Source organism: Panthera tigris, chromosome D2 (assembly GCF_018350195.1).
Source record: "Panthera tigris isolate Pti1 chromosome D2, P.tigris_Pti1_mat1.1, whole genome shotgun sequence".
NCBI lineage: Eukaryota > Metazoa > Chordata > Mammalia > Carnivora > Felidae > Panthera > Panthera tigris.
Window position 1 is genome coordinate 36,526,711 of NC_056670.1, and position 22,602 is coordinate 36,549,312.

Sequence of the window (22,602 nt, forward strand, 5' to 3'; positions counted from 1 at the left end):
TAGATCCTGAACGCAAGGTCACTATTAATAGTAAGCAAGGCTATTAAAACAACTAAAGGAACAGCAAATAATCTCTCACATTGTCTCAGCTCTCCATTTTGTCCTTGGTGCTAATAAGCTACCAGGAGGCACCCTAATAGCATTTGAAAGACCTTTTTAACTGACTGCAGGATCCAAAACATTATATCCCCATACAACATCTGGTGACAGACTAATTTGGAGTGACTTTTGGTTGCAGAGTGGAGTATCTCTCTGTTCCTCAAACCTTGTGTAGTTCCAAGGACATCACTGACTGTGTGTTTTCTTCTGGACGTGAATAAGAGGCTTTGAATCAACTCTCTAAATCATGTGTGAGGCTGTATGCTTACCTTTGCAGCTATCCAGATCAGGCTAAGGAAGCCCTCTGGGTGGGAATTGAAAGAATGAGCCTAGATCTTGAGAATAACGAAGGAAAGAAATCTAGATACATATGAATGTTCATTGTGTTGGATTCCACTCATACATTTAAGGTTTTGATAGAGAAGCTTGTGTCCCTTATTCCAGGGGGCCACTGCTTGTAATACTCCCTATGTAAGAGTTCAACGTTTCAAAGACTCTTTGAGGAAATACGTTACTCTCTTTAATATAGTAGACATTAAGTCTTCTATCCACATTCCATATCTAGAAAATTTAAATAAAATGTTAATCCTCCTCTTTTTGAAAATATAAAAAGATAAGTATCCTAGACAGAAGTAATTTTTTTTTCCCAGGAAAGTGCCTACTACCCTCAGAATATGTTATTGACCTCCTACTGGGAATATGTAAATCTTTCCAAAGGTCTTTGATCTCTTAAAAGAATAGCCAACATTAAGTTTGTTTTGTTCTAATGACCTGCCAGAAGTCTCCCTCCCCATGCATCACGTTAAATCAGTCTCTGGTTCCAATTCTGTCTAATTCACTAGCTTATCAGAGATAAACTTCAAAATGTGTCATGTGAAGAATCAAGAAAATCTCTAAGAAAAAGTCTATATATCAATTAGCAGAATTCCAATAGGGATATCTTCTTGGCAAGGGTGGACTTTCCCTCATTTCAAGGAACCTATAAATTACCCTCTTTCTTCTATGACCTTGCGGATTTCAACAGAAAACATTCAGTGGCAGCTGGAGGCAAAGGGCTTATGTAGCTCCTCCCCCGAGGATTCTTGCTCGCTCTCTTTTTCTTTTGCCCTCAGACTAGTTTTGTATCTAGACCAATTCTTTGGCTCCTTTCCAACATGTGAAACAAATATATATTTTCTGTGGGAAACCCATAGTTGAATAAAGGGGTGAAAAGCATGATCATGTTTTATATGCTTTTGTAAATAAGTTTCTCATAGTAGCCAGCTTAAAGCCCTGTATGCAATAGATACTTTTCAACTACTGGTGGAATGAATGAAAAATATAAACCATTGGTCTCAGTTCAAAAAGTGTTCCTTTCCCTCTCCTAGAAGGATAAAGGTAGCCATAGCTGTTCTTTCAAAGACCAAGATGTGATTCTTATTAGTCAGCCCTACCAAAGGAGTGACCACACCTTTTCTAGGGGGTTGGCAAATAAGCGAACAATCTCCCAGATGCACTAAGTACAAAAATGTACATGTACAAATATATAAACAGCTAGCCACTTGAGGCATGGGAGCAATTAATTTCAACATTGAAAACACCACTCACTTAGAACCAAAATATGTGTTTCTCAACTAAAATGCAAAAACACGGAACTGGCTAGCAGGGCTTGGTTCAACAGAGAAATATTCCTCCCAGATTCCTCCGGAAGGGGAACTCCAGGGCTCAAGCTACAATGCATTTCATTGTGTAGGTCTTGCTGAACTTCAGTCAGGTTGGAGAATCGGGGCTTGATGAGGCAACATGATTTATTCTTTTTCTCCACCACTTAGGGATAACAACTAGGAAACATCTACTTATTCCTTCTTCAATCATCATCAACTTTACTTGTTTGCTGTTTTTGGAGACAACCAATGATGAATAGCTCAACTGAACCCTATTTTTTAAAGGAATCTTTCATCCATTGTGGATAAATATGATAGGTCTGTATTTCTCCACCCCACCCCTCAGTTTTTGGTAGATGTAATGTACCATTCCCTGAGCAATTACAAAATTATCACTCACATGAGAATATAGTTTGTACTTGACAACATGATAATTATATCTGTGTCTAGCAAGCTAATGGGACTTCATTAACTACAGCAAGGGAATCAGAACCATCTAAGACTTCAGTTCATGCTGTGCCCAGATGAATCAGGCCACTGGTAGGTGGCCTCTTTGACCATCCATGGTCATATATGATTGCTATTGGTTGGCACTTTGTTTGAACTAATTGTTTCTCCTTTCAAAAGTACAATTGCCCTGCAGTTTACGGGCTGTGTTAGGGCACAGCCTACAGAAACCCCAAATCTCAAATCTTCTTGCTTTTCTGGAATTTTTCATTTCTTCTGGGCTTTCAAATAGATGTTGCTGGAGTCCCACACAACTAGACACACACACTTTCACTTATAGAATATACAGAGGAGACACAGTGTGTATTCCATGCTTCCATATACTTGAGCCCAGTTCACCCACACAGAGACAGCATAATAAAGATTGCTCCCAGTTGGTCAGACTCAAATGGCTGCCGTTGTGGTCCGCCAATGATACGGGCAAGGGATTGATTAGCCCAAACCCATCACAATGATTTTGGAAATGGCACTTAAAGATATACTTTGCACATAAGGAAAACAGTAGCCATATGGGATGGGGAAGACATCATTCATTTGGGAAGGCCAATGGTGGCTATTTGGCTCTGGGAGCAAGCTGTGTCACTTTCTGGTACCCTTTACAACAAGTCATGCTATGTCACAACATGCCTCCACCACAAGATAAAAGGACTCAAAGGCCAAAAGCCAACAGCAGAGGTGCAGCCACTGTGGACCTTTGAAGATGCAAAGTGCTGCAGTAACTTCTTGCAGTTGGATCATAACAACAATACCAAACTGACAGGAAGCCACCTCATGGTCACACATCAACACCAAAAACCACAGAAGAATCTGACTTTGGAAAGAGTTCCAGACGGATATCCCCCACCACACACACACACACACACACACACACACACACACACACACACACAATTACAAACATGAACATGTGACAGTGATTCCAACCACGGAGAAAAACAACTCTTGAATAAATGAACACATGGGCATCTCAATAGTATGTTTTCAACAATACTGTTTTAGAGAACACATTATCAAAAACTACGCTGGAAACAGTAACTGGAAAAGTTAAAAAAAAATGCTATCGATGAGGATTTGGTCATGCTTCATGCAACAGAAAACAGCAGCAAAACGGGGTGATGTCACATGGTGAAAACTGAGATACTTCACATGAAGAAATATGCCCAAACACGCTAGGGAAAAAATAAAGCCATGAGTTCATCTCCTTAAGCAGTACTCATTCACTGAGTTGAATGTGATAATCTGGCAATTTAGTAGCAGTGTTCTGTGTATCGAGTACTGTCGAAGAAATAAAATATGCAAAATGGTATCATCAAAACAAGTGTAAGGGGAAAAAAAAGTTGAGTATAAGAGCTTGGTCTCTGTTTTGTGGATAAAAGGACACGGATCCTGCTCTACAAACTTGAAACGGGACGTGGGGAGGAGGAAGTCACTGGGAATGTGGATGTGGTATGCAGACAAATGGCACCAGAGTCTGGTGGGCACCAAGACACATCAGGACAGGACAGAAACAGACACCAGGGGCTGGAGAGAAGCGTCCTCCTTCTCAACATCAATAACACTTGTTCCCATCACTGGTGCCATGACTGAAAACAGGGATTGTACCTGTTGGTTTGTTAGGTTTCCTGCAAAGAAGTTAGTGCGTCATCCAAAAGAATCAACAAACTAAACAAGAAAAGCAATATGCTATTTCCAATTTTTATGTGCTCTAGTTGGAGAGGGGTTTAAATATAAATATACATATATATATATAAATACATATATATACATATATATACTAGACAAGGGAATGAGATTATATGTATGTGTATACATATATATAATCTCTATCTTCCTGAATTCTTGGCAGATGGTTAGTCCTGTGGTGAGCAGTGAAGATAGAGGGTGGGGGTTGGGAGGAAGGTTAACGAAGAGCGCATACCGCTTTCGGCTTCTGCAAAACGACAAGAAAAAGAATTTAAAATCAAACAATTTGATAATAAGTTGACTGACACCAGAAGGAGAGAAGGAAGAAAACCTTTGTTTCAAATTATTTGAAGGATGCATGTGAAAACAAGGTTTTTCAGCAGAGCATGGAAACAGCATCATGGGGTAAAACAACAGAGGAGGTAGTTCAACACAGGCTGGAGGCAAAGGAGTGGAGAGAAGAAGCTGGGTTCTCCAAATTTTCACACCCAGCCGCTTGGAGGATGGGGGAGGGGAGGAAATGGGAAATTCTTAGATGAAAAACAAAATCCTTATCTCAGGAAGGGTTAGAAACTCAATCCTTTTTAACATGGATATTGTGTTTGGTAAGTTCAGTGTTTTCTCAGAGGCGTGATCCACATTCCCTCAAACACACCTTTTTCCACAAGAACCAATGTGCTTCCACACTGAGACCAAGCCACATGTGAGGATTAAAGTTGGTAACTGCACACAGAAAGCCAAAACAAACCCAAACAAGTTCTTTTCACTCTTTTCTGAAAGAAAAAAAAAAACTAAAAATCTGTATCTATAAATATGGCTTTGTTGAAAACATCTCAGATTGGTGAGTTAATTGGAGGGTCCATCAAAGAAAAGATTTTTGTCTTCAGGGATAGCTGTTAGTTATTTTTCTTAGAATAGTGACAGCAGATTCACACTGAACCATTAACAGGCTTTTTCTCTCCCTCCTTGTGACCAAAATGTGGCAGGTGGGAGATGATAGGTCAAGGTTCAGGGTGCGGACTCCTGCTTTGAGATTATACCAGAATGGTCAAGAAACAATACACGGCATTAGTGCCACCCACACCATGACACTTCTTTGAGAGATGCACAGAAGTGATAAAGAGAGGAGACTGAATTACACAGATTTACCGACGTGGCAACATGAAGAATATCATTTGCAAAAACCCGGGAGACATGTTTCTCCCTACACAGGCACCAGTGACTATTGGCCTCCATGCGGGAAAGCAGTAATTCCAGAAACATCCGCTTTATCTGTTGAACAGCAAATAGCCAGGACTCTGGGTTTGGGTTTTTTTTTTTTTTTTTTTTTTTTTGCACATAATATTCTTCACTTTGCCAACACAGAAAAGAAAAATGTATATATACATACTTGTTAACTGCTATGGCCGTGTTCTACATGTGGCCACCAAATCCACCATTTTTTTTTCTTCCTCTTGGTTGATTTGGACTTTCAAAATAGCTTAGCCTTTGATCAGATTTTGTGAGCAATCTGATCTGGTGGTTAAGGTAATATAGCAAACACTGGATTGATTGACTTGCTTACAATCCAGTGTTTTTTCATTGTGTTTTGTTTGTTCTTTGTCAGAGACAGACCATACTTTTGGAAGTCTGGCTTCATTGAGTTATTCATCCAGATAATGAAAACTCCTTAGATGGTGATAGCAGGCATCTTCTACTGTTGCCCTGCACTCACCGTATTAAGGCATATGTCAGAGGGTATCTGCACTCCACACTTGGGCATCCATAGGAAGACTTATTTACTATAGCTAGGAGGAAACCTAGCTATAGGTTTTGTCATTTCAGAGGACAAAAGCCCATGCATTTCTCAATGAGTTCTTTCTTCCAAACCCATTGATAAAAATTGGGGAGCAAAAAAATCAACTCTATTTTATCTGTAATACATATAGTCCTTCATCAACAAAATCCCCTGTTAATGGGATGCTTCCTTCTTCCAGTGTGAACTCATATATTGACTGGGCTGTTATCTATTTCAACCAGACCCAGTCCCTCATCAGTCTGATCTGCACATAATCAAGTGCAAAATAAATAAATAAAGAGGGCTCCTGCCTCTGAGCCTGCTCTCCTGACTAATTTGCATGAAGCTGATACTCTGCCACCTGGATTTCGGTTGCACGGGGAAAAGCACATATGGTACACAATAGGCTGCTTGCAATTTGGCTATCGGGAGAGCTGGCGTGTCCCATCACAGCCCTGCCCCATCCCTGCTGTGAAGGAGGCCAGAATCCACCTGCTTCATGCTCACCTCAGTAAAAAGGGGTTTGAGGACAGGGGCTGTCCCCGATTTTGTGCACAGAGGGTAAAAAGTGCAAGTTGGCATGATCAGCTGGCGATCTGGATGCCTCATCACTCTCCTCCGGAGAAACACTTTCTGAATGCCCGCTGGGGCATGAGATGGAAGTGGCAGTATCTGGTTGGGTACGCCACGAGAAGTGCCCGAGGGCCCGAAATGTGATGCATCAGGGTTCCAAGTACATCAATAACGTGTAAGAAACAACTGGGGAGACCCAGACTCTTAGTGCACTCTCACATCTCATAAATGTCGGCCGGCCACCAGGCTGTGGCAAACTTACCGGCTCTCTCGGTTGGCGGACTTGTACTCAATGGCTATCATCAGGAGCTTGAGCTTCACAAAACACAGCCTGCAATGAGATGGAGAAACCTCCCAGTCAGTGCTTCTGAATGACCAGAGCCACACGACACTGTTACGACCTCTCCATCGCCCGATGCACTCATTATTCCAGGGACCTCCATTCCATAGTCACTGTGCCAAAGGGAGGGGGTGGGAGCGACACCTCCCCATCCTCCCCATTAAACCTGATTTCTCGCAAGTGATAAGGCGCTGAATGTTCAAAGTGCAAATTGCACTCAGGTCTGGATGTCTAGACACAGACCCCAAGCAGGGATTTGTGCCTGGGGATTTATGCTGGGCCAGATTCATTAGTTACTCAGTCGGGTAGTAAAATGTTAACTGCAGGAGGAGGGAGGTATTTGGAGCAGCTGGACCTGTTATTTGGATTCCATTTCGGTCTTTTGTACAAATGGCTCATATTGTTGTTCCGAGCAGACCCCTGTGTGCTCAGAATGATGGTAATAATCCTTAGCCTCCGTGTAACTGCCCAGCACATGACTGTGGCACCGTCACTCTTGGCCTCATCCAAGCTGTCTCACCTCATCTGCCCGGTGCTCTCGCTTGCAGCCCAGCCTGCTTTGAGGTTGCCTCGTTCCTGCCTTGATGCGATTCCTCCCCCAGATGCCTTCTCTTCTTCCAACCCTTCCTCCCAGGCCCCCGTCAAGTCCAACCTTCTGTGCAGCTCTTCCGTAGCCCACCGCCACCCTCTGGCTCTCTGTTCCCAGAGAGCCACAACCTGCAACAACCTGCAACAATCTCCTTCAACCCGAAGTCAGCCGCACACTGGCTGTGGCTGCTCCCCGTTGCATTCTGTGTCTGAACTTTATCTCCTCAACCAGTGTGACTTCTTCAAGAGTCTGAGACTTATTTAGGGGCTCATGGGTGGCTCAGTCGGTTAAGATTCCGACTCCTGACTCTGGCTCAGGTCATGATCTCAGGGTTTGTGAGATCGAGCCCTGCATTGGGCTTGACAGCACAGAGCCTGCTTGGGATTCTGTCTCCCTCTCTCTCTCTCTCTCTCTCTCTCTCTCTCTCTCTCTCTGCCCCTCCCCCACTTGCTCTCTATCTCTCTCAAAAAAATAAATAAAAACAAAACTTAAAAACAAAAAAGTTTGGGACTCATTTGGAATTCCCCATAGTACTGTCCGTGGAACCACTGACACACAGAAGCTAAATAAATGAAAGGTTTTGCTTACTGGGGTTCTAAGAAAATAATAAAAGATCCAGTAAAGTATTTATGGGTAAAGATGTTCAAGGTGGTAATATTTATACAGAATAAAAAAAAAAAGTTACCTAAATGTCTAATAATGAAGCAGTGGTTAAGTAAAGTATGGTACAATATGGTTTTAGCATTCAAGATGAGTTTTTGAAGAATATTTCAAGGTATAAGATTAATAAATGATTGTCATATAGATACAAACTTCTAAATTATTTGATACAATTAGGTGAAAATACATATTTATATACTCAAAGAAATAAAAGCACACACAAAAGAATTACATACATTCTATATGACAAGTATCAACAATGAGCATATGTTTTAAGGACTTTCTGGATAATAAAACATTGGCTGACTGATAGATTGAGAAGTGAGTTGATGGTTATTGATGGGTTGATGGCTGCAGCCCCATAAGGGGGGAGGGGTGCACCGGTTCACAAGTCAGGGCCGTCCTTGGTGCTCTCCTTTAATCCCTACAATATCCCTGAGAGAGAGAGAGAGAGAGAGATGGCCTCAGTTATTCCAACATCTACTTATATCTCTATATCACGGGTGATGAAACTGAGGCTCAGAACACCCATGTTAACTTGCCCAAGATCCCCAACTAATACCTGGCAGGATACACATCCTTAGCCCCAGGGAAGCCTATTTCTTACTGGGAGAGATAGATAAAAAGCAAATATACAAGTGGTAATACATTTCCAGAGGAGGAAAACACTGTGCAGAAAACAAAACAACCGAAGAGGACGAGGAGTACCTGGGAAGACCCATAAATACAAGGAACCAACTGGTGTTGCCAAGGGGGAGTGGGAGGAGGGTGGGCAAAATGGGTGAAGGGGAGTGGGAGGTACAGGCTTCCAGTTATGGACTGAATGAGTCAGGGGATGAAAGGCACAGCATAGGGAGTATTGTCGAAGGTACTGTATCGCGTTGTATGGTGACAGATGGTAGCTCCACCTGTGGTGAGCATGCAGCATAACACGCAGAACTGTCACAATGTTGTACACCTGAAACTAATGTCACACTGTGTGTCAACTATCCTCCAACAAAAACCCCCAAAACCAAAACAACCAACCAAACAAAAAAGAGCAACTGGGAAGATGTGTTATCTGCAGTGGCCCAAGAGGACCATCCTGAGAAAGTGAAGTTAGAGCACTGAGCCCTGGAGGTGATGAGAAGAGGCAGGCAATGAGGATCTGGAGAAAAATCTTTCCAGGGAATGGCAGCAGCAAGTGCAAGGGTCCCGAGGCAGGAAGGAACTTGGGGTGTCTGAAGATCAGCAATGAGGGCAGCTGGACTGCAGCAGGCTGAGCAAAGTCACAAGTGACAGTGATTAGGTCGGGGAGCTAGGCAGGAGCAAGTTTGTGAAGACTGCTGGCCACAGCAATGAGTCTGCTGGTCTGTCATTTATTCTAAGTGAAATGGGAGGCTTCGGGCTGGTGTCAAATAGAAAAGTGACATAATCACGTGTGAGACTTTGTGGCTGTGTTGCTTGCAGGTAAGGGCTTGGTGAAGGCCTCATGCTCTCCGGTAGGAAGAAGACCGAATTGCTCATTCCTACATGTGAGGTCACGGTCTTCATATTGCTTTCAACAGACAGATTTCAAAGGACCACTTCATCTAGGCACATTTGGGCTCTCCCAGTGATTTGCAGGTTTGCTGATTCCTGCCAGCAGACTCTAATGACCTGGGCTTTGTGCTGATTACGCAGTTTGCTGAAACACCAATCCAGGTATCCAACTACAGCTGGAAAAACGCTCTTCTTAATTTATGTCCCATAGAGAACTGCTAACATGCACCCTTTATGGGGCTGTTACTTGTGGAGCTTAAATTGTTTAAAATATCAGATGGCTTATGCAATATTTGTTGAACCAAATTACCAGGGTAGGTAACCACTTTCTAATGTAAATAACAGCTAAGTGCCAAAATCTCAAGGAGAAAGCTGCTCTTAGCACATGTCACAAAGAGGCCGATATGCTGATACCCTATGAGCAGCTGGCCACTCTGTTTTGGGACTCTGTGGTTCATGGGATCATGGACCTTAATTGCTTTAATGACCTGATCCTGTTGGTAGAAGCAAAGAAATAGTCCACAGTAATGGTGAATTATGTCTTCCTAGGTACTACAATATCATTTACCAACTAGGTATAAAAAGAGAGAAGTTTTCCAATGCAGCATAGTCAGTAAAATCTACACGGCCTTGTGCACATTCCTTAACCTAGCAGGGTGGACCAAGGAGATCTCTGAGTCCTCTTTCATGACTTCCAAATCCGTATCTAAGATGACTGATTCTACACTGCTTTACAGAAGCCTCTTTTTAAGAAGCTCTTTGACCCAAACCCAGCCTTTACTCACTGGTCAAAGGGGGAGAGGGGAGGGACAGAGTGATGTCAACAAAGTAATCATATGCAAATAGTGCCACAACCATGGATTATCCGATTCAGGCCTGCCCTTCTCACAGAGATGACAAAGAGGGGCAACTTGCTCAAGGTCAAATGGCCTTTATGAAGAAAGGCCAAAAGTGGAAATTAAATCTCAGTGGTGGCCAGAAGCCCAGCATGGAGCATTAGGCAGTGCAGCATGTTTAAAAATTCAGAATGAGATACTAACAGGTGATTTCATATAAAAACTAGCCTTTCAGCTTTCCTTGATAAATCAATCATAAATAGCCACACTGGAGCCACATTCTGTATGGCTAAAAGGGACGTGAGCTTGATGCCCTTATACCTCTGGATGGGACATGTGCTCTCCACTATGCCAAGGTCCCCTGCACTCCTTACCCTACCTCCTCATTCTTCACTCTTTGTTGCTCACTCCTGCCTCCTACAGACACCTAAGTTTTTAATCTCTGCTCTAACTAGTATCTTCTGCATGTCCGCAAAAAGCACATCTTGAGTAATTTGCAATTTGCACTAGAAACAGAACTACATCCCCCCTATTAAACATCAGGTTTTTTTTGTTAGATCCTGCCACAGAGAGTTAGCCAATCTAGGATGGTGGGCTCAAGTCTGCAGCAGAGGTACAGTCTCTGTTGGGGGGTCCTAGAGGTATGAACAGACCAAGGCTAGGAACAGGAGTGCTGGGGTGTGGTAATCACTTGTTTACTCATCTCTCTGCCCTCGAGTTGAGCTTCTTCAGTGCAAGACACATGCTTTGTCTCCCTGGAATTCTGCAAAGTGCAAAGAGTGCAAGGCGCATTTAATAAACGATGATTAAATGCAGGAATGACTGGGGAGCAGAATCTCATGAGGTGCTGGAAGTATACATAAGAGATAAAGTGGTAAACTAGGAAAGTCGAAGCAGGGAAGGCTTGTGAGTTGAGTATCAAATCCTGAAACAAGGTGGCTCTTAACCTGCTCATTAGAAGCAAAGAGACTGGAAAAGAAGGATATACAGAAAAAGAATAGCAGCGATGTACTCTGGGGATCTCACATTCGCCTTGAATCAATGTGCCAAAATGCAAATACAATTCTAAGATACAGACAGCAATTTATCCTTGGGAATCTCTACAGATCCTCCCACAAGGGGTGTGCTTCTCAGAGCACATCTTCAGACCAGCCAGGATTGATGTCCTGAGATTAAATATTTACTTGTATCATTGATACCATTGTTTTTGGTAAAGCAAAATAAGCTTTGCTCATCCAGTTCTTATAGTCCTTCTTATGGTTTTACTCAGTGTCTCCACATAGATAGGACCGGGGGTGGATGAGAAAGGGGCTTAGGTTGAGGGAGGGTATAAGAAAGAGAAGCGAGACCGCCTTTACAATGGATAAACAGGATAAAATCAGCCATAAGTTAGCAGGAATTCAATTCTTATTTCTAAAATAAAATGTCCCAATATGTCCAATGCAGGAAGTTGCTGCTGGTTGTGAAAATAATTACAGGGGAACAGAAATGACTTTTTTCCAGAAAAAAAAAAATGCCACTTGTCACAAAAAGGTCTTAAACCAGCAATCTGCAATAAAACTGTTGTAATAACAAGTTAGATTGCTTTCTTGGTAATTATTAAGTAGAGATCTACCAAATTTGACAATGACATTATTCGAGGCCTTTTTTTTTTTTAGTGCTAGCATCATCTGTTAAATACAGTAGTTTCAACCCAGATGTTCCTGAACAAAGGCTCTTAAGAATTAGAGTCCAACTGTTTCTACCTACCCAGAGGGACATAAATTGTTCTTGCCATTAAATCAGACTCCTTGACTAGAAAGATTGCTTGCTGATGTGAATTAAGCAGAGAAACCTGTCGCAGAACCTGTACTTTTGAATGTGCCCAAGAAGGGTGTGTGAAGATGTGGTTTGGGGCTGTTGAAGATGAGTCACCTAGGAGTGAGTGGGTGAAGAGAGAAGAGGTAGCTTTCATTGTGCCCTGCAAACCCAGCTTACCCTGAAATACAGGCCCCTCTTCTGCGATCCAGAGGGACCCTGGCAATGTCAGGCTGATGCATGTAATCAGAGTAGATGTGGATGTAAATACTGTGCATTGGGAAACCAGATCTTTAGGATCTAGGGGCTAGAATGAAAAAGATTCAGATTTAGGAGCTTTGATTTAAAATGATAGGCTCTCGAAATGGAAACATCTAGTTAAAGGAAATTTGAAACAGCAGGATTTATAAGACTCAGGACCAAGAAAAAGGAAGTGATTTAAAATGCTCATGGAGATGTTCAGATTTCATTTCCCAATAGCTTTGATAGAGGTGGAGCGGGCTTCAGAACACCCCCACCTCAAACACACACGCATGCGTACGCACACACACACACACACACACTCACAATATCTCCACTACCACACCTGAGACACTTGATTTTATTAATAATTACATTCTTTGATATAGACAGCAAGCATTTGTCTAAAATATGAATAAATGCATTTTAGAAAACTGTATTACTATTATTAGTCAGAAACAAAATGTAAACTGTGTGTTTGTTATGTGGACCTAATATCAAGTGAAGCCCCTAACATCTCATTTCCAACGGACTGCCTCCTTGACCCTCCTGAAGAGAATTCTAGATGTGCCACTGTCTCTGTGGCCTTCGATTAAAAGTTTAACAGATTTTAGGGGCACCTGGGTGGCTCAGGCAGTTAAGCATCTGACTCTTGATTTCAGCTCAGGTCATGATCTCATGGTTCATGGATTTAAGCCCCATATTGGGCTCTGCACTGACATTGTGGAGCCTGCTTGGGATTCTCTCTCTCTCTCTCTCTCTCTCTCTCTCTCTCTCTCTCTCTCTCTCTGTCTCTCTCTCCATCTCTCTATTCCCCTCTCCCCCGCCTCTCTCTCCCTCAAAACTTAAAAAAAAAGTTTTAACAGTTTTTAGGGTCATTTGTTTATTCACTAACATGTAGAAAGATTACTGGTCATCTCTGGGTCTCTGTAGTAGAAATCATCATAAATATTGTATTCCTATCTGTGTTCATAAATGTTGTCTTAACTACAATACCACCCCTCAAATAATTGGATGAATAGGGCCACTTTGTTCAGGAAAAATATTTTTTAAAGATGAGACTTGAGTCCCTCCACAATTTCTCACAAAATTCTCATTTCTGCAGCCTGGCTAAATGAATCCATCAAATGACAATCAGGCTTGCCAGCTTCTCTCTGCTCCATGTTCAAATTCAGAAATCCTTCCCTAAAATCTACTGATCTGCTAGAACTCAAGTTCAAGTGGCTCTGGTTTTCATTTTACAGGAGACCCAGCTTTCCCCAGGTAGTCTTAAATCTCCCTCAAGCAGCTTCACTGGAAAGATCTGTCCATGCAGAACAACACAGCACGAGAGCATGATTTTCTTCTTGTTTAGGAGCCCTGAATGCAGGTGGACGAGGGGATGGAGAAGCCCCCTCCAACCTCCACACTGTCTTCAGTCATCACAAAAGCATCCATGCTCACATCTAGACCGAGGGCAGAACTCCTGCCCTGTAGCACCGCGAAGATCTGACCAGAGTTCCCCCAAGTTACCCAGGCATTAAATACTCCACATCAAATCTGAATTTTAACTACTCCATCAGCTGCAGGGGGACAGAGAGAGACACACTGTATTTTAAATACATCTTTTGTCCTAATCCCCTCTGAGCTGTAAAACCCAATACAATTAAGCTTTTATATTTTGCAAGCGATGAATGACTGACTAATACCCTCACTGAGAAAGCCAGGACCTGGAACATGGTGTTCTTGCCATAACCCAACCTCAGAACCTGTGGTTTCCTCCTGCTCCTCCTTCCCCACTTCTCTGGTCTCCCCTCTGCCTTCACTTTCTTGTCTGGAGGCAGACAAAAAAAACTCTGTCGCTGTTTCCCCCTGAAAACATCACACGTCAAAAGAAATCTGATTTGTCTCTTTCTCCCATCTAAAAGGGAAATCAGTTTGCTCTTGTTGGAAAATCGGAGAGATGCTATGTGGCTCCCAGCCTCCCAACTGCCTACTGCTTAGAATTCCCTCTTCCCTCTTTATTCCCTCTCTGAATCCAATCTCCTTACAAGACACAGCTCAAGTGTCTTCTCTTCTAGGAAGCCTCTCCTGCCCACCCCCCAGCCTACAGGGAGTTCTCACCCCCTCTCTCAGCCTCTGTCCTCCAGTGTGCACCCATCAAATACTTCTCCACAGGTGCTTAGTTCTCTCTGAGGATGGGTATTCTTTCTTTCTTTTTTTCCAAATGTTTATTTATTTATTTTGAGAGAGAGCACATGCACACGTGTGAGTGGGGGAGGGGCAGAGAGGGAGGGATACAGAATCCCAAGCAGGCTCCACACTGTCAGCACAGAGCCTGACTCGGGGCTCAATCTCATGAACCATGAGATCATGACCTCAGCCGAATCAAGAGTCGGATGCTTAACCGTCTGAGCCACCCAGGTGCCCTGGGTATTATTTTTCTTCGCCAGACTTAAAACTCTCTGAAAGCAGCCACTGTAGGGAAACAGAGTTCTTTACTTTTCACTTATAAGTACTGTCATTAATCCTTTAATTAATCCTTGATTAAATCTAATTGCAGTTTCCTTTAGAGATGGCACCATGCCTGGCACACTGCACACATATCCTAAGTTTATTAAAAATCTAGTCGACTGAGTGGCTGGTGACTGACAGACCACTGACTGACCGCAGAACTTTTCTAGAGGGTAAGAGTAAATACAACCTGGAAATGCCACAATGTAATCCCTTTCTTTCTTGGTGCTTATGTTGTACTTGATGGGACAGGAGTGGAGGAGGTGGGAAAAGATGAGGTGGGAGAGGGAAAAGAATATCAGCACTATTGAGAGATAAGTAATGTTCCTATTTCAGAGATGAGGATACTGGGGTAAACACCATGCCCAAAGTCAGGCAGCTGGTAACTATCAGAGGAAGGAGGTATGGAGAAATCAAATACCTTGTCCCAAATTACACATCCACCAAGTGGCTGCTCTGAGGGTTTGAGATTCCAGGGTCACACTCTACAATATCAAGCATCATCCTATTATGGGGACCGGTCAAATACAAGACCCTTTAGTGGCAAACATGGCCTCAGACAGCAGCTCCTTGATTCCTGCAGGCTTGGTGCTGGCCCCTCGCACCCTCCATGGTCCCTTGCTGAGGAAGGTGGGGAATGGGAGGGAGAGGGAGCAGGTGGTTTTGTGGTGTTCAGAGCACAATGGATGGCACCTTCTCTTTCAGATCCCAAAGCTCCTTTGCCTTGATCGTACTTTCACACAGACCCAGGGGCAAGCCAGCTATGCAAAATGAAGGGGGGTTGCTTAGGAGTTGCTGGCTCTTAAAAGGAACACCCTAAGGGCATCCTGGGGAAGGTCTAGGACATAGCCACCATGATCTTGCCAACAAAGCCAAGAGGCACCTTTGTGGGTTGCATCCTGAATTGTCCTTATTTCCTCTGTGCATCTTGGCATTGAGCGCTTCTCTGTTCTCTGCAGCCTGAAGTTGCTCTCATGATGTCCAGTGGAAATCTCACCAAGAGCATTAAAGGGCTCAGCACCCCCATGCCTTTTTTCTATACTGATTTGGATAAGGCATGGAGAGAGGGCAGAGCAGTCAGGAGTGTGCCTGGCGTGGCAGAGTGTAGATTCAGCCTGTCTTCCAGGAGATTGAAGAAAATGTGAAGCAGGAATGGTGGCAAGGAAACTCACACAAAAGCCCAAATGTTAACATTAGCTTGTCAAATATGGCCCACCTATAATTCTATGATTTGCCTAAAATCAGAGAGAAACATTCCAGTGACTGAGCCCAAAGTGCGGAGTAAGGGGAGCTTATTCCAGCCTGTGGTGTAGAGGGATGAGGCAGGAGGGGGTAGGGGGAGGCCCCAGGCATCAGACTTTGAATCAGAATCACCTGTCTTTGCTTATAAAAAAAAGTACAGATGTGGGGGACTCCCCCAGATATTAAAATCTGGAGATGGAGCCTAGAAATCTCTCCACTTACTACACTCCCCGGGAGATTCTTAATTAGACAGCTTTCCTCCAGCAGCTCCTCCAAGCTGCTCTCAATTACACAGGCCCAGCATCAGAACCCTGGCTCTGTCACTTGTGCACTAGGTGGCTTTGGAGGGGCACCAACATCCTCTGAGTCCCAGTGTCCTTGTTCATAAACCAGGAAGTGTGGCATTAATAGAAACCACAGGATTGTTGTGTGGCTAAAATGAGAAGACATAAATGAAATATTTAGAAATGGTACTGTGTTTTGTCTAAGTTAGTGACACACGGAACAAAGGTGCATCTTCTGATGACACACGCAGTGAGGCCACAAGGCCGGTGCCCAGAAGTCTGAGGACATAGCTGGTGTGAGTCTCCCCCGGGCAAGAGGGAACACCTCTCCACTAGAAATTTTTAAAAAGCTTGCCTTGTGGGGGCCTTCCGGCCCTCCTGCCTCTCCTCTTCCCCACTCTGTTCTCTGGGGAAATAACTTCAAATTTCATCCGTGTATCCTGCTCCCTTATCTTTCCACAGAACGTTTCTCCCGGCTTCTGAGAAAACTCCAAGCTCTCCTGGGCGGTGATCCCACCCTGCAAGGGGGCATACTGCCAGCTAGGGGAAGAGCAAATTTATTTCTTTTCATGCTTTAAGACGTTATTGGCTGCATATTGTTTTAATGCAGCACATAATTACAGAAACCGCTCTGAAAATCTGTATATTTTATCTGTGCTTTATTGTCCCCAGAATATTCCCCAATTCTTTTTCTTCTACATGAACCAGCTTAAAATATATTTCAGCGTCCTTTATGTCATCTCGAAATTGAATAGCCAATTCTTACTGTAATGAAAATACTTATGCGCCAGCCCGGTGATATACAACACTACACTCTAATTACGGCTGTGCTTTAATTAACCTGAATTGAAGAGTGTTATCATTAAACTGCTGGTAACTTTGAGTTATGGCTTTTCTTTAATTTAAAGTAGAAAACACAGATAATTAAGCCTCCAGATAATCAAATGCTTGAGGAGAGCTTCAATGTTTTGGGATGTTCCTAAATCTCATTAAATGTCCTTTCTTTATTGATTATTCCTACCTCTGCTGTATCATTGTGTTAAACGAATAATAGCACTAAGTTGAACACATTCTCACTCACATCAGAAGTTTGTGGATTTTTTTTTTTTGTATTCTAGAAGCTGTGCTGAACAAATATTAAATTCTCTGACAACGAGGTGTGTCTGAAAGATTCTCTCCTCCTCAGGACATGATCTAAACATGCAAATCCATCAAAGGAAATATTTACAGCAGCCACTAGTGTCCAGCTCTTGAGCTGGCTCCGAAGGGCAGTGAAGTGTCACACCACCCAGGGAGTTCTTGACAAAGTCACATGGCAGTGGGGCCAGGCCCAGGGTATCAATGCAGATCTGGCCTGGTTTAAGACAACAGAGAGGGGAGGACCTACACTAACTCCTTCTTTACAACAAATTAGAGCCAGTTAGCATCTGGTAGAAATGCAAGTGCACATCAGGTTTTCAAGAGAGGCCAAAAATCTGGTTTTTATGTGAAATACCACTATTTTGAAATATTCGCAATTAACTGTTAAGAAATGAAACACTGCACAGGGCACTTAAGGGAGCCAAATTTACCTTGTGGGTATCCCAGTTGCAGCCTCTAGGGGGAGCAATTCTAACCTTGCGGTTTAATGCTCTTAAAACAAACTGACTTGGTATTCCGCAGCAGAGTAAGAAAAGCAGTGGGAATGCAGGCTTCCGAGGAAGCACTCATGATAGATATAAACACTGGTCAAACCAGGGAAAATCAACAGCCAAGGAGGGCATCTTCACACACACCTCTGCTAATGCCCCCAATGCCATAGGACCCCTCTGGGCATTGGCATCTTCACACACACCTCTGCTAATGCCCCCAATGCCATAGGACCCCTCTGGGCATTGGCAGCTTTGCCGTGTGCTCAGACCACCCCTACATTATATAGGAGGCCTCCATTTTTTTTTTTTTAAACATAGAACCAGCTTCTATTAAAAGTCTTGAATTCTCCTGGGCTTTCTATCCTAGGCAGTCCAAACCCCAAGGTGGAGAAAATCCCCTGGGACAGCCTCAATGTTCCAGGACCTGAGGCCTCTGAATGGTTAACTTCTTTCTGTGGCAGAAAGAGAAATAGCTCTCACAGAAAGGAACACATGGGAGTTACAATAGGGCATCCATTTTCAGGAAATAACTCCTTCCGAATCAATTACCTATTCACTTTTCCAGTCCATTTAGCGTTTAAACTTTCGCTTAGAGACAGGATGGGAAATTTCAGTAAAGAGCCAAACCGTTTTGGATTGTTTAGGGTCTGGGCCCAGGGACAGACACAGTACACCTGCTGTGTTCTGTGACAGGAGTCTCCAGGTAAACACCACCTCCCAGGTGCTCTGTCCCCTCTCTGCTGTGCACAGAACAGAAAGCTAGAAGACAGAAGAGCCCAAGGGTCCCCAGGTCTATCCTTTTTAGACCTCCCTTTCCAGAAGGTGGGTTTCATTTGTAGGTACTCAGCACAAGGGAATAGCTTTTCATCCTCAGCCCAGTGGTTCCAAGATTCCCCTATTTCTGCCCAGTTTTTACCAGCAAGACTGAGGTTATCAAATCTTTTGCTAAAGTGTCAATGGATTAACAAGGCTTAATGTTTCAACATTCCCAGGGAGTTTATGCTTTCATAGGGGACAAAACCCCTGTTTGACTTGCACCCAACATTTGAGATTCCAAGTGGGAAATCTAAGGCATCATCATGATGGAAGTTTCTCGGGGTCCAGGACCCATGTAACTCTTGAGTTCATATCCCTTAAATGATCACCTATGCTACTTTGAGGGGCCATGGCCAGCTGGGGCTGCCTCTTGTTCAAATCCATCCTGCTGAGCCAATAATAAGGAAAAGCTAAGCCTTCTCATTGTCATAACATGGTGGTTGTTCATGTCAGGAGCTAAATTGCTAAGAGCTTCTCAAGGCCTCCTTCCATACATTTGGTTCCACATTTCCTCAGCAGTATTTGAATGCACTTTGAATAAAGGCTTCTCAGATGTCTCTATGATCTGATTTGACTGAAAGATATTAAAATTCCTTTCATCAAGGAGCAGGCAAGATTTGTTTTCATCCTGGTAAAAAGACATGGGTTCCTGCCACCCATCATACTTGTGTCTACACCACAGGAGCCTAATTCAAGACATGCAGGAACACTGTGGTTCATAATTTAATGCAAATGATGGACCTAAGTATAAGGTTCTCAGAGCTGTGGGGAAAAGTAGGGCCAGCAGAAATCCCCAAGGCAGAGACCATGTAATGACCCACCTTCCTGTTCACCACACAAGACAGAGCACACAGGTTACCCTCAGTAATTGTTGAGTACCCCAGCTGTATTGGGCAGGCGTAAGGTGTCTTCCCTGAAAGGGGCACATTAAATACCCCTGAGAGCCAAAGAGCACATGGTTAATGGTCACTTACTCACAAACAGTAGGGAAGGACAGACCCACGAAGGCACTGGAGAGATATTCTGTGTACATTTCATTTGAGACTCCTTCCAAGTAGTATTTCTGCCACGTGTCTTCCTCAATCTAGAGAGAAGAACACAGGAGGTTCAAGATATGACAGCACACTATAAAAGGAAAACCAGAGTTTACCATCTGGCAAATGAATGAATGCCCTAGTTATGTGATGGTGACTGTCTTCAGCAGCCAGGACCACAACCACATCGTCCACGTGAAGCTTTCCATGCTCCTAAGCTCTTAGAATGGAAGTACATCCTCTCTAAAGCACCATTTTTCTAACCTGTATGCTTTTCAAGGGTGTGAAGCATGGGCATTCACCCACAATACTGGTGGGCAAGTAAATCGATACAAATGCTTTGAAGAGCAATTTTGCAAGTGTTATAAAAATTTTTTAAAGGACATGTTCTCTTACACAACCATTCCATTTTAAGTATTCATACCAAAGAAACAAATAGACACATATACAGAGACATATGTATAAGAACATCCTTTCTATTAATAAAAAATTGGAAAAAAACACAAATGGTACATTTTTCAATGGAATACAAAGAAATAATTAAAAATGATGGTGAAAATGTATATCTGTTCATATAGCAATTATGTAAAAATTACCAAATAATGTTAGTAGTCTGACCCTATTAAAATACCCTATAATTATCTGAATGCTTGTAAAGCCATAGAAAAATCTAGAAAACTTTATACTAAAACACTAACCATTTCTTGTAAAGCCATAGAAAAATCTAGAAAACTTTATACTAAAACACTAACACTAACTATCTCTGAGTGGAAGACTAACACTTTTCTCTATAGATTTCTGAGTTGTCTGAAGGCTTTTACAATGAATGTGTGTGTGTGTGTGTGTGTGTGTGTGTGTGCATATATATACATAAAAAATAAAACAATAACACAATAGAACAATACGTATATTTCTACTCTGGGAAAAAAAAGATTTTTCCAACCACACACTGAGTATTACAAAAAGTAAAATGTTGTTTCAGACAGGCTTTACCCCAGATTTCATTAAAATGTGTCTTTTTTCCTAATTTATCAAGCTCTACTGGTTTTCCCAACAACCCTCTTCATGCTAAGCATTTCTAGAAGGATTTTACATTGGAAGTGATCTTTAAAAATTAAAGAGTGAGTAACAACAAGAATGCTGAGCCCCTATAGGAGGTCAAAGACCTTGGGATTCCCAAGGCAGGCAGACTGAGTAGTCCCTGGGAGTCTGTAGGCTGTGGCCTCCCATGTATACCTCTACATAAGGTGAGGAGATGAGAGGCACCTTCCCAGCCAACAGGAAGTGACTCCTTACAATTTCTTGGGCTGATGCTGAATTAAAAGGCATCTTGCCTATGGCCCATAATCAGTTAGCTAGGGGAAATGCAATGCTAGAAGTTGAAAGAGACTTGGAAACAGTGGGAAATGAACACCTACCATCTACTGGGTGACACCCTGGAATACAAAAAAGGCAGGACTCATTTAGAAATAAATTGAATGCTCCCTGCTTCTATGCTATTTGCCTGCTTTGTGCAAGTCTGGGTGATTAGAGTATGTGGGTTAACCTCATTAGTTTGAGCTGCTTCTAACCTACTCCCACACATTAGACATTAGCTATGCAGTGCTGCTGGGTATGGGCTGTTTATCTACAAATTGGTCTTCCCCAGAGTGGGGTCTTTAAAAAAAAAGCACTCAACCATTTCTACTGCTAAACTGTACGATTTTTAAAAATTAACTGCAATGTGTTTAACTAAGCATAAACTTTTTAATTTCCCTGAATCATAAGATTTCAACTTTTTTTTCAAATAAAAGATATTTTGACTTTATAAGCAAAGGCCATTAATTCTAACTAATTTGAAGAAAGCCTAGTCTGCATTAGTAAATAATTTGAAATATAGAATAGTTGGGGAATTATAGTATCATAATTTGTTTTATTGGTAAATAGGATACTACATGAAGAATTGCCAATGATAAATCCTCATGGTAGAGCTTCATGGGAAAATAGTGTTTTTGAAATGGAAGAATTCAGCCTATTCTTTCAGCAGAGACATTCCCTTTATAATGTGTTATGTTACTAGTTTAATCTGATTTTCAAAGCAATGAAAATAGGAGCCTTTATCTCGATTATTATTGATTGGTGGTGGTATTCCTCAGTTAATATAATTTTAATATGGTCCTTTTAGTTATGGCCAGTATTTTCATACCTCTGTATCCTAATAGAACTATTCTTTTTTTTTAACATTTCCTTTTTTAAAAAAAAAATATTTTTATTTATGTATTTATTTATGTTTATTTATTTTTAATGTTTTTAATATTTATTTATTTTTTTGAGAGAGACAGACAGAATACGAGTGGGTTAGGGGCAGAGAGAGAGGGAGACGCTTTCCCAAGCAGGCTCCAGGCTCCAAGCTGTCAGCACAGAGCCTGACACGGGGCTTGAACTCATGAGCTGTGAGATCATGACCTGAGCCCAAGTCGGATGCTCAACCGACTAAGCCACCCAGGTGCCCCTATTTATTTATTTTTGAGAGAGAGTGGGGGCAGAGGGAGAAAGAGAGAGAATCCCAAGAAGACTCTGCATTGTCAGTGCAGAGCCCAACATGGGGCTCAAATTCATGAACCCAGAGATCATGACCTAAGCTGAAATCAAAAGTCAGATGATTAGCTGACCCAACCACCCAACAGCCCTTGCAACTACTCTATAGACCAAATTTTATTGTAAGTTAATCATTAAATATTTTTATTAAGTAGACACAAATTCTTGCAGGATAATAGTATTATTCATGTTTGTTTTGAACATAGCAAATGTTCATTCAATTATTCATTCAGCAAAGACTTACTGAGCATATTCAGTAT

The 22,602-nt window shown here is 42.4% G+C and overlaps 1 protein-coding gene across 7 annotated transcripts in view; it reads right to left on the reverse strand.

Moving 5' to 3' along the window:
• Positions 1 to 22,602, reverse strand: part of KCNMA1 (potassium calcium-activated channel subfamily M alpha 1) — a 726,630-nt gene that overhangs the window by 139,987 nt on the left and 564,041 nt on the right. For all 7 annotated transcript variants that reach the window (XM_042961232.1, XM_042961231.1, XM_042961233.1 and 4 more), the window contains exons 15-16: positions 19,706 to 19,815; positions 6,545 to 6,613 (exon numbers count right to left, since the gene is read on the reverse strand). In XM_042961232.1, the coding sequence (XP_042817166.1) occupies positions 6,545 to 6,613; positions 19,706 to 19,815 (179 nt within the window). The remainder of the gene's footprint in view (positions 1 to 6,544; positions 6,614 to 19,705; positions 19,816 to 22,602) is intronic.